At 40.7% G+C, this 12,831-nt stretch overlaps 1 protein-coding gene across 2 annotated transcripts in view; it reads left to right on the plus strand.

Moving 5' to 3' along the window:
- The first annotated feature begins 130 nt into the window (after nucleotides 1-130).
- Nucleotides 131-12,831, plus strand: part of eprs1 (glutamyl-prolyl-tRNA synthetase 1) — a 99,005-nt gene continuing 86,304 nt past the window's right edge. For both annotated transcript variants that reach the window (XM_043695780.2, XM_043695781.2), the window contains exon 1: nucleotides 131-283. In XM_043695780.2, the coding sequence (XP_043551715.2) occupies nucleotides 241-283 (43 nt within the window). In that variant the 5' untranslated portion in view covers nucleotides 131-240. The remainder of the gene's footprint in view (nucleotides 284-12,831) is intronic.

Below are 12,831 nucleotides of genomic sequence, written 5' to 3' on the forward strand. Positions count from 1 at the left end.
AAACAGATCCTTTTTAAAATGAAACTTCAGTCCTTGAAGGGAAGCGGCACTGTCTGACCGTGGTTCGGAGCGGAGGGAAGACTGGGGCGTGACGCCGGAAGTGGCGTGTTCACGTTGGGGGTGGTTTTGGCTGTGACACCCGGAAGTAGTCACTTCACCGTGGGAGCGGGTCTGCGGGTAGCGGCTGGTGGTCAGTGACAGTACCTGTCAGTGAGGTGGCGGTTATTAACGTTACAGCAGATGGCTGTGAATCTGACGGTGAACCTCGCCAGCCCTTGCTTAGGTGAGTATCGGCCGGAGCGGACTGGACTGGCCGGGCCGGGCCGGTGGAGGGGCATGAAGCCGCCTGGCCCAGTGCCGCACACGGTATTGCATCATGTGTGGGACAGCCTGGTCCTGGAGCCGGCGATTAACAGCATGTCCTTGGGGAGGACGGGGTGGGTTGGAGGGGATCTGTGCTTCAATATGTAGAATCATACGAACTTTAAAATCTGCACTGTCAGTTATTGACAATCTGTGATCATGTGCTAACATTTTTTTTAAACAGTTAAATGTGTATCTGTAAGACGAGGATAGGTTTCGATTCCAGACTCTTCAGTATTTTCGTTTCTTCCCCCCCCCCCCCCATATTTACAAATCTTGCACTTTTTTGTTTTGTTGCTCCCGTTTGACTATGTACAATATTATTAGATTTATTGAAGAAGTTGTCTATATATGTAAAGTCGGTATTGTTAATATGACAGTTATTTGCCCATTTAATTAACGTGGCACTTCCGATTATATTCTGCATTGATTTTTTTTTTCTTTTAATAACTTTTTAAAAACCTCTGTTCTGATCAAAAAGATTCGGTTATACTGAAATTTGAAGTATGTATGTTTAAATTTTCTTCCTCTTCAATAAAATTATTTCAAGTTTGACAACGTATGAGTTTGCATATGTGCTTTCTAGAGGTGCGGCGAATAAATGACATGGTGTTATTTATGTTCTGGGGATGTCGAAGCCATGTTTTAAGCTATGCAGACTATATTTTTTTAATTGTTCAATGAATGGGTGTGGTTTTGATTTTTTTTAAGAAAGCTTGTTGCACTCTTTAAACCTGTTCTAGAATGGTGTTGGCAGGGATTTTTAAAATTATTATTCACACATACGATGTGGCAGTCCCTGGCAAGGCTAGCTCATCCGTAACCGCCTTTGAGAAAGTGGTGATGAGCTGTCATCTTGCACCACTGTCATCCATGAAACGAAGGTGCCATTAAATTGGACATTCCAGGGTTTTAACCCAGTTATAGTGAGGGACCTGTGACTTATTTAGAATTAGGATGGTGTGTGGGTTGGATGGGAGCATGCAGGTGGTGATTTTTTTTTCTCTGCTGCCCTTGTCTTTTCGAGATGGGAGACAGTGTGATTTGCAAGTAGCTATTAAAGGAGGAGCCTTGGTGAGTTGCTGCAGTACAGTTGGTACACGCTGCTGCCACTGTGCTGGTAATAAAGTTAGTGAATGTTAAGTTAGATGAAGTGCTAGTCAACTGAGCTGTTTTCGTTTTGAATTGTTGGGACTGAACATATCCAGGGAAGTTGGGATTATTCCATCACATTCCTCTATTTTGTCTTTTAATGGAGGAGGAGCATTGATCCAATTGAGTTTCTGGTCAATGGTAGAGGATTCGATCATGATAATATGAAATATTAAGGGGTGATGAGATTCTCTTATTGATAGTTGTTGCCTGGCATTTGTGTGGCACAACTGTTAATTGCCACTTATTCCAAATCCAAATTCTTGCCAAGTGTTGTCATTTGCAGACACGGACTGCATATGTTCTGTGGTGCTGCAAATGAAACCCTATCCAAATATCAACAAGCATCCCCACTTTATTATTAGATTTATTGAAGAAGTTGTCTATATATGTAAAGTCGGTATTGTTAATATGACAGTTATTTGCCCATTTAATTAACGTGGCACTTCCGATTATATTCTGCATTGATTTTTTTTTTCTTTTAATAACTTTTTAAAAACCTCTGTTCTGATCAAAAAGATTCGGTTATACTGAAATTTGAAGTATGTATGTTTAAATTTTCTTCCTCTTCAATAAAATTATTTCAAGTTTGACAACGTATGAGTTTGCATATGTGCTTTCTAGAGGTGCGGCGAATAAATGGATTGATGGAAGATTATCAAAGAAGCTGAAGCCAGTTTCCAAGGTTCAGGTACCTTGGTGAACTCCTACACTGATGTTATGGTGCTGAACTGATTGGCTTATAACAATTACCTTCCTTGGTGCTAGTTTTGACTTCAGCCAGTGGTGTTCAACTTGGAAGACTACTGATTCTTCATTTGAGAGAAGACGATGGATAGTAATCAACAGATGATTTCCTCCTCAACGCTTGACCCCGTTTGGGACTTGTTCAGGTTTGGAATCAATGTCGAGGGCTCAATGGGTCACTGCCTCCTGATGGGCAGCATGTTGTCTCAGTGGTTAGCACTGCTGCCTCACAGCACTGGGGACACCAGTTTAATTCCAGCCTCGGGTGGCTGTTTATGTGGAGTTTGCATATTTTTCCTGTCTGTGTGGGTTTCCACTGGGAGCTTCAGTTTCCTTCCACAGTCCTAAGATATGCAAGTTAGCTGGATTAGCCACGCTAAATTGCCCATAGTGTCCAGAGGTATATAGGCTAGATGGATTTGGGCAGGGAGGTGGGATGCTCTTCAGAGGGTTGGTCAATTCTGTGATGAGTACCACATCTCTTGGGTTTGTTCTGCTGTTGAGGTTGTAATTGTAGGAGTCTAGAATATTGGCTAAAAGATTTAATTCAGTGACGTGACTGTGGCAAGCTGTTGTTTGACAACTATCCCAATTTTAGTCAAGGTCCATCTTACCATATCCTGGAATACTCCAGTGGTTTATAGTCTCTTATTCTTATTAAATTTGATATCTTGGATACAATTAAGAGGTTTTGTTTGACCTTGTTAGAAGATGTTGTTAGTGTCACCCACATTGCTGTGGAGCTTGAGTTACAAATTGAGCAGGCCAGGTTGTCATTATTGATAAGTGTTTTGTTTCTGATTTATTTGTTTAACTTGCCATGGCCTGAAGACATGAAGAGAATCCCAAAGGGAACTGTCTGTTCCATATTTCCATACTTAACATATTAAAAAAAAGACAACCTTGCTGGATTCATAAAATGGCTGAGGCTGATCACATGATCTTGATTCCAGAAGCTTCTGGATTCCCTACTTTGTGTAGACGTTTCAGCTAAACCAACACAAAATACCGGCTACACCGCTGAAGCCAACGCCAACTTGAGGACACCTCTTCCTACTGCCCCCTCGACCATGACCCCACCCGCCAGCACCCTACACCGCTGAAGCCAAACGCCAACTAGAGGACACCTCTTCCTACTGCCCCCTCGACCATGACCCCACTCCCCTCACCAAACCATCATCTCCCAGGCCATACAGCCACAGCCACAAAATGCTTAGGGATGAGCCATTTGCCTCCAGCCAGCTCAGGACGGGAGTAAACCTCAAAACCCTTTGTGTTAAATGATTTTGCAATGCTTCACATCACTGTTAGCTTAGTGACCTTCCAATTCACCCCTGAGATGGCCATTCAGTACTTGAAATGTCTGTGTGTCACATGATTGAAATCTGAGCTTGTTAAATCATTTTAAGCATACAATTCTGGGATTCAAAGTCAGTTGCTGTTTGACCTCTGGAGGGGGATTAGGACTCTAGGCTGGGTTGGCAGCCTGCCTCAGATCTTCCATTTGTTTCCAAGTTGCTGGCTGGAAGGAAGCCTCCGTTTTGCCTAAAATAAGGAAAACTACTGGGTCCAGCTCACTGAGGAAAATATGTTTGAACACTGACCGTTGGGAATTTTTTATTCATGTGAGGTTTTTTCTTTTCAATATGGATTTGCCAAAACTTGTAATTTATTACCCATCTCATCTTCTGTCTTAATGTTTTAGTGCTTGGATGGTGTCGTGAGTTAATTTCACTGTCTTAAAGAACATTCTAAAAAGACTACTTCTTCCCTCCAGCCTTGCACTTTTTACCCTACCTCCACCCCCACCTCCACGTACCCCATCCCATCCCTTTCTGTTTATTGTGACAGAAAGACAAAAATGATTGGCATTTAGAGAATGTGTCAGGAAGTGAAGTCTCTGAAGTTATCAGCAGCGAATCAGGTGTAAGATTCCATATATACTTTCATTACTGGAAGAAAGATCCAGAAAAATACAGAAAGCAACCCTCTTCATAATGTGCCTGGGAATGAATTGAAATTAGAATTGTTTTCCCCTGTTAAGGCCAAGGCGCTGATATATTGTAGATAGGCTGGAAAGTGTTGTTAAAATTTTGTGGATAAACCTTATTTTTGATTTAATAGCACACCAAGTGTTAGGGTTGTTGTTGTTTGCGTCAGTTTTGAAAATGAAATCCAAACACTGGCATTTGGAGAACATCTTTCAGCCTACCTCAATAGGGGACATGAGTAAGTCAAACAATATGGAATCAGAGTCATGGAAACAGAACCTTCGGTCCAACTGGTCCATTCTGAACATAATCCCAAACTAAACTGGTCCCATCTGCCATATGCCTCCAAACACTTTCTATTCATGAATTTTCCAAATGTCTTTTAAATGTTGTAATTGTACCCATATTATCACTTCCTCAGGAAGTCTATTCCACACACGAATCACCCTGTGTGTAGAAATAATTTAGCCTCCGGTCCTTTTTTTTTAAAATCTCTATCCTCTCACCTTAAAAATGTGGCCCCTAGTCTTGAAGTCGTCCATCCTAGGGAAAAGCTGAAAAATGTGTTGCTGAAAAAGTGCAGCAGGTCAGGTAGCATCCAAGGAGCAGGAGAATCAACGTTTCGGGCATAAGCCCTTCTTCAGGATTCTTTAAGAAGGGCTTATGCCCGAAACGTTGATTCTCCTGCTCCTTGGATGCTGTCTGACCTGCTGCGCTTTTCCAGTAACACATTTTTCAGCTCTGAACTCCAGCATCTGCAGTCCTCACTTTCTCCATCCTAGGGAAAAGACAACTACCATTAACTCTATCTATATCTCATTATTTTATAAACCTCTATCAATTCACCTCTCAACCTTCTATGCTCTGGTGAAAAAAGACCCAGCCTTTCTTTATAACTCAAACCTTCCATTCCCAGCAATACCCTAGTAATTCTCTTCTGATCCCTCTACAGCTTAATAGTATCCTTCCTGTAACTGGTTGACCAGAACTGGACACAGTATTCCAGAAGAGGCCTCACCAATGTCCTGTACAACCTCAGCATGACTTGCCAACTCCTATACTCAAAGGACTGAGCAATGAAAGCAAGCGTGTCAAATGTCTTTTTAACCATCCTGTCTATATGTGATGCAAACTTCAAAGAATTGTGTATCTGAACCCCTATGTCCCTGTGTTCTACAGCACTACCCGAGGCCCTACCATTAATTGTATAAGCCCTACCCTTGTTTTTTGGACCAAAATGCAATATCTTGCTTTTATCCAGATTGAATTCCATGTGCTATATTTCAGTCCATTGACCCATTTGAATAAGATGTCTTGTAATTTTAGAAAACTTTCTTCACTGTCTACTCTGCCACCAATTTTGGTGTCGACGCAAACTTACTAACCATACATTCCACATTCTCATTCAAATCACTTATGTAAATGATGAACAAAAGAGGACTCTGAACCAATCTCTGTGGAACACCACTGGTGACAGGCCTCCAATCTGAAAAGCAACCTCCACTACCACACTGTCTCCTGTAGGTAAGCTGATTCTGTATCCAACTGGCAAGCTCACCCTGAATCCCATGTGACCTAACTTTATTTACTGGTCTACCATGTGGTAACTTGATGCCTTGGGCTTAAGAGGGGAAAAACAATCATCATTTTAATTCATTCGCATTCCCTCTTTGTCCTTGAAAAATCTAGTTTAAATTCCACAGCTGTAGGGTGATTTGAACTCAAGTCTCCAGACCATTATCCTACACGTCCAGATTATTAGACCTTTAACATAAAACAGATGCTCCTTAATACTTACCAGGGAAATAAAGGTAAAGTTGCCATTGTCTTATCAGGCAATAGGGTTGCTCTTAGAGAGACAGATAATGTTGGCTTAACCAGTGGCTTACCATTGCCACAGATGAGAGGAGAGGTTGAGAAGGAGAGTACTTGAATTGAACAAGTGGTATTGGCGTCATTCTGCATTGCAAATCAGCTATACAGCCAACTGAGCGAACTGACCCCCTTAGGATTACTAACTGAGTAAGAAATGTTTAGCTGTAGTGTCCTGAAAAGGAAGAAATGAATTTAGTCCGGTATCTTCTGACAAGCGAGCATGAGAGACTGATAGACAGTACTAATGGTTTGCTGACTTGCACCTGCAGAGTTAGACCTGTAATTGTATCCGATTCTTCCAAACTATCTCGACACATGGGTAATGCTGCAAACCAATGTCTTAACTGTTGTAATGCAATACAAAACTGAGCCTAGATATTAAACCCACATTTGTGATTACTAGTGTTCATGTTGCACTTTGAATTGGGTGTGTAGTAGGGGAAGACTCTCTGATCCTTGACTGTTCCCTTCTGTATCCATATACTGTGTATTTGGATGAATGGAGTGTGTCCGAATAGGGTGACAGCTTGTGTATGATATTGACCAAACAGTAACTTTTACTGTGAATTTTTCAGTGATTTTGATTTGGAAATTCTTAGTGTGGTGTAATCCTCTGATGGTTATATTAAGTAGGTAGGTGTGGTTGTCTGAGCATGGTTCTTATGGTGCCAGCTTTTTTAATAGTTTGTCTAAAAGCAAATATTCACGGTTTAACTCTCCACCTGATATCGTAGGAGGCCTTTGAACTGTGAGGGTTGTCATAACTCATTGGGTAGCATGCTGGAAGTCAAGCCCTGCTATTCTTGGAGTTCTCAGAGTTAAAGATTTTAAAATAAGTATGCAAACATCCAACATGCCTAATTTTCAGACCTAGGTTATTGGAAAGTACAGACCAGGTTTCTGTACTTAACAAGAACTGACCTTTTTTTCATGTCATTATATTTTAGGTAAACAATTAAAATAAATTCTGTAAACTCTACAAATTAAAACTCTCCCTTGCATGCACACATACAAAAGTAAACAAAAGGGGGGAAAACAAATACATGAATGGAGGGTTACCAGTTCTGTAGTCTTCCTTCACTGGATCAGTTGGATTGGTTCTTGCTGATCTAACCGTTTTTTTGCTCAATCTTCCTTCTTCTGAATACTTTAACTGGTTTGCAAGAGGCACAGGGTGGCTGTTTCACTTGGGAAAGATCTCTGACTTATCCAATTCCAAATCGCAACATGCAGTATCTGTCGAAGGAAAGATAAACTGATTTTCTTCCGATTTAATGTGGTTTACTGCAGAAAACAGTGTTTTCTGGCTGCTACAGGACTTCTGGTTTCTCTTCTCTGATTAGCTTTTCTCTGCGTTGCTCAGAGCCCAAGCCGTTCAGCTAACTGACAGCCAATCACCTTGTGGCATTCATTGGACCTTTATCATTGATAATTGTCCCTCGTCCTCACCAGATGGTTTCATTTGTAAACAGCCCCTTGGCCCCAGCATAGCTGCACACTGCTGAAACCCACAGCTACACACTGTTCACAGTTGGTATCATTGTATACTCTCAAAGCATGCAGCCATTCCTTGGAAATTCCTGGGCTTCAAAACAGTTGTTTCTCATTTTTAGTCCAATGTTTTCAAAAAGCACAAGAATAAAAGGCATGGTCTTTACAGGGTTACGGGTATTCTTAATCCTAATTTGTTAACTTTACTTGCACTCTCCAGCAGGGTTTACTAGTGAGTGGGAGTGCTAACTATTTTTCTTTTTAATTTTCTCATTGTTGCTTATGAATGCTACAACAACTTTTAATGATCATTGTTAGTATCAGCTGATTCCACATTAATTATGCTACAGGACCAACTTTACATGTTGGAGAGGGTAAATGCATTGATTTGAACTAAATGTGATACAGATGATTAGCCATCATTAATGGAATAAGCTGCTGAGAGAAATGTCATGACCTCCATTCCTACTTGCTTTACCATTTTGTACATTTTGGGAATTAAGAAATATTCAGCAGAAACTGAATGATTCACTTGACCATTCAACCAGTAAGATTCGAATTGCCCTCTAGTATCTTGGGGATTATTATATTTATCATTCTATATATTCCACTATCTCAGCTGATTGCTGAAAAATGGTGTTTTTAATGTCCAAGTGTGTGTGTTCAAATCGGTGAAAATGGCAATTTCACCAATATTCCTTGACATTGTTTGATGACATGTTTATGTTTGAATTACCATGCTGCAAAGCAAGTGTACTTACGCCATTGACTGGAGTCTTTTTGGTCGTTTGTATTTTAATTAGAGTCATAGATATGTACAGCATGGAAATAGACCCTTCGGTCCAACTCGTCCATGCCGACCAGATATCCCATCCCAATCTAGTCCTACCTGCCAGCACCCGGCCCATATCCCTCCAAACCCTTCCTATTCATATATCCATCCAGATGCCTTTCAAAAGTTGCAATTGTATGAACCCCCCACCACTTCCTCTGGCAGCTCATTCCACGCACACCACCACCCTCTGCGTGAAAAAGTTGCCCCTGAGGTCTCATTTATATCTTTCCCTTCTCACCCTAAACCTATACCATCTAGTTCTAGACTCCCCCACCCCAGGGAAAATACCATGTCTATTTATCCTATCTACACCCCTCATGATTTTATAACCCTCTATAAGGTCACCCCTCAGTCTCCAATGCTCCAGTGAAAACAGCTCCAGCCTATTCAACTTCTCCCTATAGCTCAAATCCTCTAACCCTGCCAACAGCCTTGTAAATTTTTCCTGAACCCTTTCAAGTTTCACAACATCCTTCCGATGGGAAGGAGACCAGACCTGCATGCAATATTCCAACTGTGGCATAACCAATGTCCTGTATAGCCATAACATGACCTCCTAACTTCTGTACTCAGTACTCTGACCACTAAAGGAAAGCATACCAAACGCCGCCTTCACTATCCTATCAACCTGCGACTCCACTTTCAAGGAGCAATGAATCCTGCACTGCAAGGTCTCTTTCTTCGACAACACTCCCTACCATGAAATGTATAAGTCCTGCTAAGATTTTCTTTCCCAAAATGCAGTACCTCACATTTATTTGAATTAAACTCCAACTGCCACTTCTCAGCCCACTGGCCCATCTGATCAAGATCCTGTTGTAATCTGAGGTAACCTTCTTCACTGTCCACCACACTTCCAATTTTGGTGTCATCTGCAAACTTACTGACTATGCTTCTTATGCTCACATCCATATCAGTTTTATAAATGGCAAAAAACAGTGGACCCACCAATCCTTGTGGCATTCTACTGGTCACAGGCCCCCAGTCCGAAAAACAATCCTCCACCATTACCCTCTGTCTTCTACCTTTCACCCAGCTCTGTATCCAAATGGCTAGTTCTCCCTGTATTCCATGAGATGTAACCTTGCTAACCAATCTCCCATGGGGAACCTTGTTGAACGTCTTACTGAAGTCCATTTGGATCTCGTCGACTGCTCTGCCCTCATCAATCTTTGTTACTTCTTCAAAAAGCTCAATCAAGTTTGTGAGACATGATTTCCAATGCTCAAAGCCATGCTGACTATCCTTAATCAGTCCTTGCCTTTCCAAATACATGTACATCCTGTCCCTCAGGATTCCTTCCAACAACTTGCCCACCAACAAGGTCTGGCTCACTGGTCTATAGTTCCCTGGCTTGTCCTCACCACCTTCTGTAAATAGTGGTACAACGTTAGCCAACCTCCAGTCTTCCGGCACCTCACCTGTGACTATCAATGATACAAATCTCAGCAAGAGGCCCAGCAATCACTTCCCTAGCTTCCCACAGAGTTCTAGGGTACACCTAATCAGGTCCTGGGGATTTATCCACTTTTATGCGTTTCAAGACATCCAGCACTTCCTGCTCTGTAATCTAGACATTTTTTTCAAGATGTCACCATCTATTTCCCTACATTATATATCTTCCATGTCCTTTTCACTGATGCAAAATTCTCATTTAACAACTCCCGCATCTCCGGATGCAAAGGCCGCCTTGCTGATCTTTGAGGGGTCCTATCCTCTCCCTAATTACCCTTTTGTCCTTAATGTATTTGTAAAAGCCCTTTGCATTTGCCTTAACTCTATTTGCCAAAGCTATCTAATGTCCCATTTTTGCGCTCCTGATTTCCATTTCCTGTTGCCTTTGTACTCTTCTAAAGATTTCTGTCTCCCTTTCTTTAATTTCCCCGGTCCTTCCTGTGCCTCCTTCTTGATGTCTGTCTCTTTCCCTCCATCTGCCTTTGCCTTGTCACCTCCTTCTGCATCTGCCTCCCATTGTAATCTTTGCCTGTTTTCCTATGGTTTGTCTCTGAACAGCCCTACTTCTTCTACTACTTATCTTGCTGTGGCAATTATTCTCTGTCTGTTTCCCATTTTCGGTAGACCTCACTGTTGCCACTCTGACCCTCTAAATCTCTGTTTCTCTCTGTCTTTGTTTCTCTTCCCTCTTCCCTCTCCTCTCCCCCACCCCACCCCCACCTTCCTTATTATATTCATGCTGCTCCTTGCTGATGGTGCACTATGAAACTTGTTTGGAATTGAGAGGTCTTATAGTCACTTTCATTTGATCTGCAATTTTTAAAGCTTTAATTATGAAAGTTTGTACATTCTGGTGTCTTTTTTAACTGGGATGTATGTATTTTTTAAAAAAGTGAGTTCTGCATATGATGCATTAAGAATATGTTGTGATGCTAGTGGGGAGTGCTGACTGCTATCAATGTAGGCGAAAGTGAGGACTGCAAATGTTGGAGATCAGAGTCAAGATTAGTGGTGCTGGAAAACCACAGCAGGTCAGGCAGCATCCAAGGAGCAGGAATACAGTGAGTTCAACAAAATATCTACTCCCAGCCTCCCTCCAAGTGAGAGTGACTGAAAACTGTTGATGTTATAGCAACTTCTGCACATGTTCAATCTAAAGAAATAAGATGATTCTGGAAAAGGAGGCTCAATGGAATATCCTGGCTATAACATTACGAAAAAGTTAGGCTCTGGCTGATTGTTACAGGATGAAGGCTAAATTTAAACTAGGGTTGTTGATTTGGTTTAAAAAAAAACTCTGGAAATCTATGCAATTAGGACTGTCATGCTTAAAGAAGATGAGGTATTTCGAGGTGTCCATTGTCTATGTTAATTCCATTGGAGGTCTCTAGGTATAAGGCTGTACTGGTGAAAGTAACTTGAGGGTTGCATGCAATGAGTGTGAAAAGTGAGAGGTCCCGTGTATGAGTTAAGGACTTTTAAACTGTGTGTGTGCCACCATATTTGTGTGGAAGGTGGTGTTGAGAGTCGAGACACCAATCTTTGTAATATTTAAGGAGGATTTAATTGTTCTGTTGCATACTTAATTTTTTATTTCTTTTGGGTGCAATTGCTGTAGTAAAAGTTTTAAAAAGTGAAATCTTATGTTTTTCTTATCTATATGTTTCACATTGCCTTTGTTTTCAGGTTATTGTTACAATCCCTGTTGAGAACAATGTACTGGTGCATTTTAAATAACATTTACCTTATGCCTTTCCATAAACTATTTCATTATTATTTACTTAACTGAATACCTGTTAACATTGAGTTCATGGCGGACTGTGCAAAATTTCAGATTGGATTTGTTTTTTAAAATTGAGATTATTTACTTGATTCTGTAGTTTTGAAAACAACCATCCTCTGGGTCCACTATCATCAAAACTGCCATCAGCTTCTCCTTCTGTAATTGCTAAATGGGTCACTCTTATCTCTGCCTCTCAATACATAATATTTATATTTTACTATGGTTTTGGAATAATACTGTATTGTTGTATAAGGACATTTTCAAATGTCTGATCCAATTTTAAGTCTTCCAACCTGTTACTTTTCAACTGATACAAATTTTTCTTAAAGTAGTAAGAAGCCATCAATGTTGATTGGGGGAGCAAGCAGTCTGAGCTGCTCTGATCAGTGGGATTGCTGCAGTACAGACATGATGCACACTGACCTTGAGGTATTGATACTGAAAGATCATATTTAGCTCTGATCCTTGACCTGTTCAGTGAAAGATTTTGAGGTGGTCTTGCTTTCTGACAAACATGCAGTACTGTGTAATATCAGAGGATTGGATATTTCATTATGTATCTAATCTGAAAAACAGCAATTCCAGCAGTCAGTACAGCTAAACCGGATGCTAAAATAATCATGGCGTCTTCGTTTTTACTTTTGGTACTTAGATTTCTTCAAATATTGTTTGATATTCAATTTAATATCTAATTTTTCTATTACTGTGGCTTTGAGGTCCTTCTTTTTTCCTCCCTAATTGAGATGACTGATGTTGACTGATCTAAGCCTATTAAAATTGTACAAGTTTGTGCTCTTGGCACTTCTTTTGATGCTCTAAACTTGATCGATCATATTTCAAAACTACTTATTCCTGTACCTTAGCAGCAAAGTCTCTCATTAATCATTAAAAAAATTACAGATGTTGGAAATCTGAAGCAAAGACAGTTCTGAAGAAGAGTCACTAGACCCAAAATGCTAACTCTGCTTTCTGTCCACAGATGCTACCAGACCTGCTGAGTTCTCCAGTTTCTGTTTTTGTGTCTCATTATTCATGTTATCTTGAAACACCAATATAGCTGCATTTGAAATATCTATATAGGGGCTGTTACTCAGTTGAAAGCATTTTTAATTATAGGGTCTCAATTTTGAGTCTCTTAA

This window comes from Chiloscyllium plagiosum, unplaced genomic scaffold (assembly GCF_037043375.1).
Source record: "Chiloscyllium plagiosum isolate Xiang-an unplaced genomic scaffold, Cpla_swu_hap1 HiC_scaffold_10, whole genome shotgun sequence".
Lineage (NCBI taxonomy): Eukaryota > Metazoa > Chordata > Chondrichthyes > Orectolobiformes > Hemiscylliidae > Chiloscyllium > Chiloscyllium plagiosum.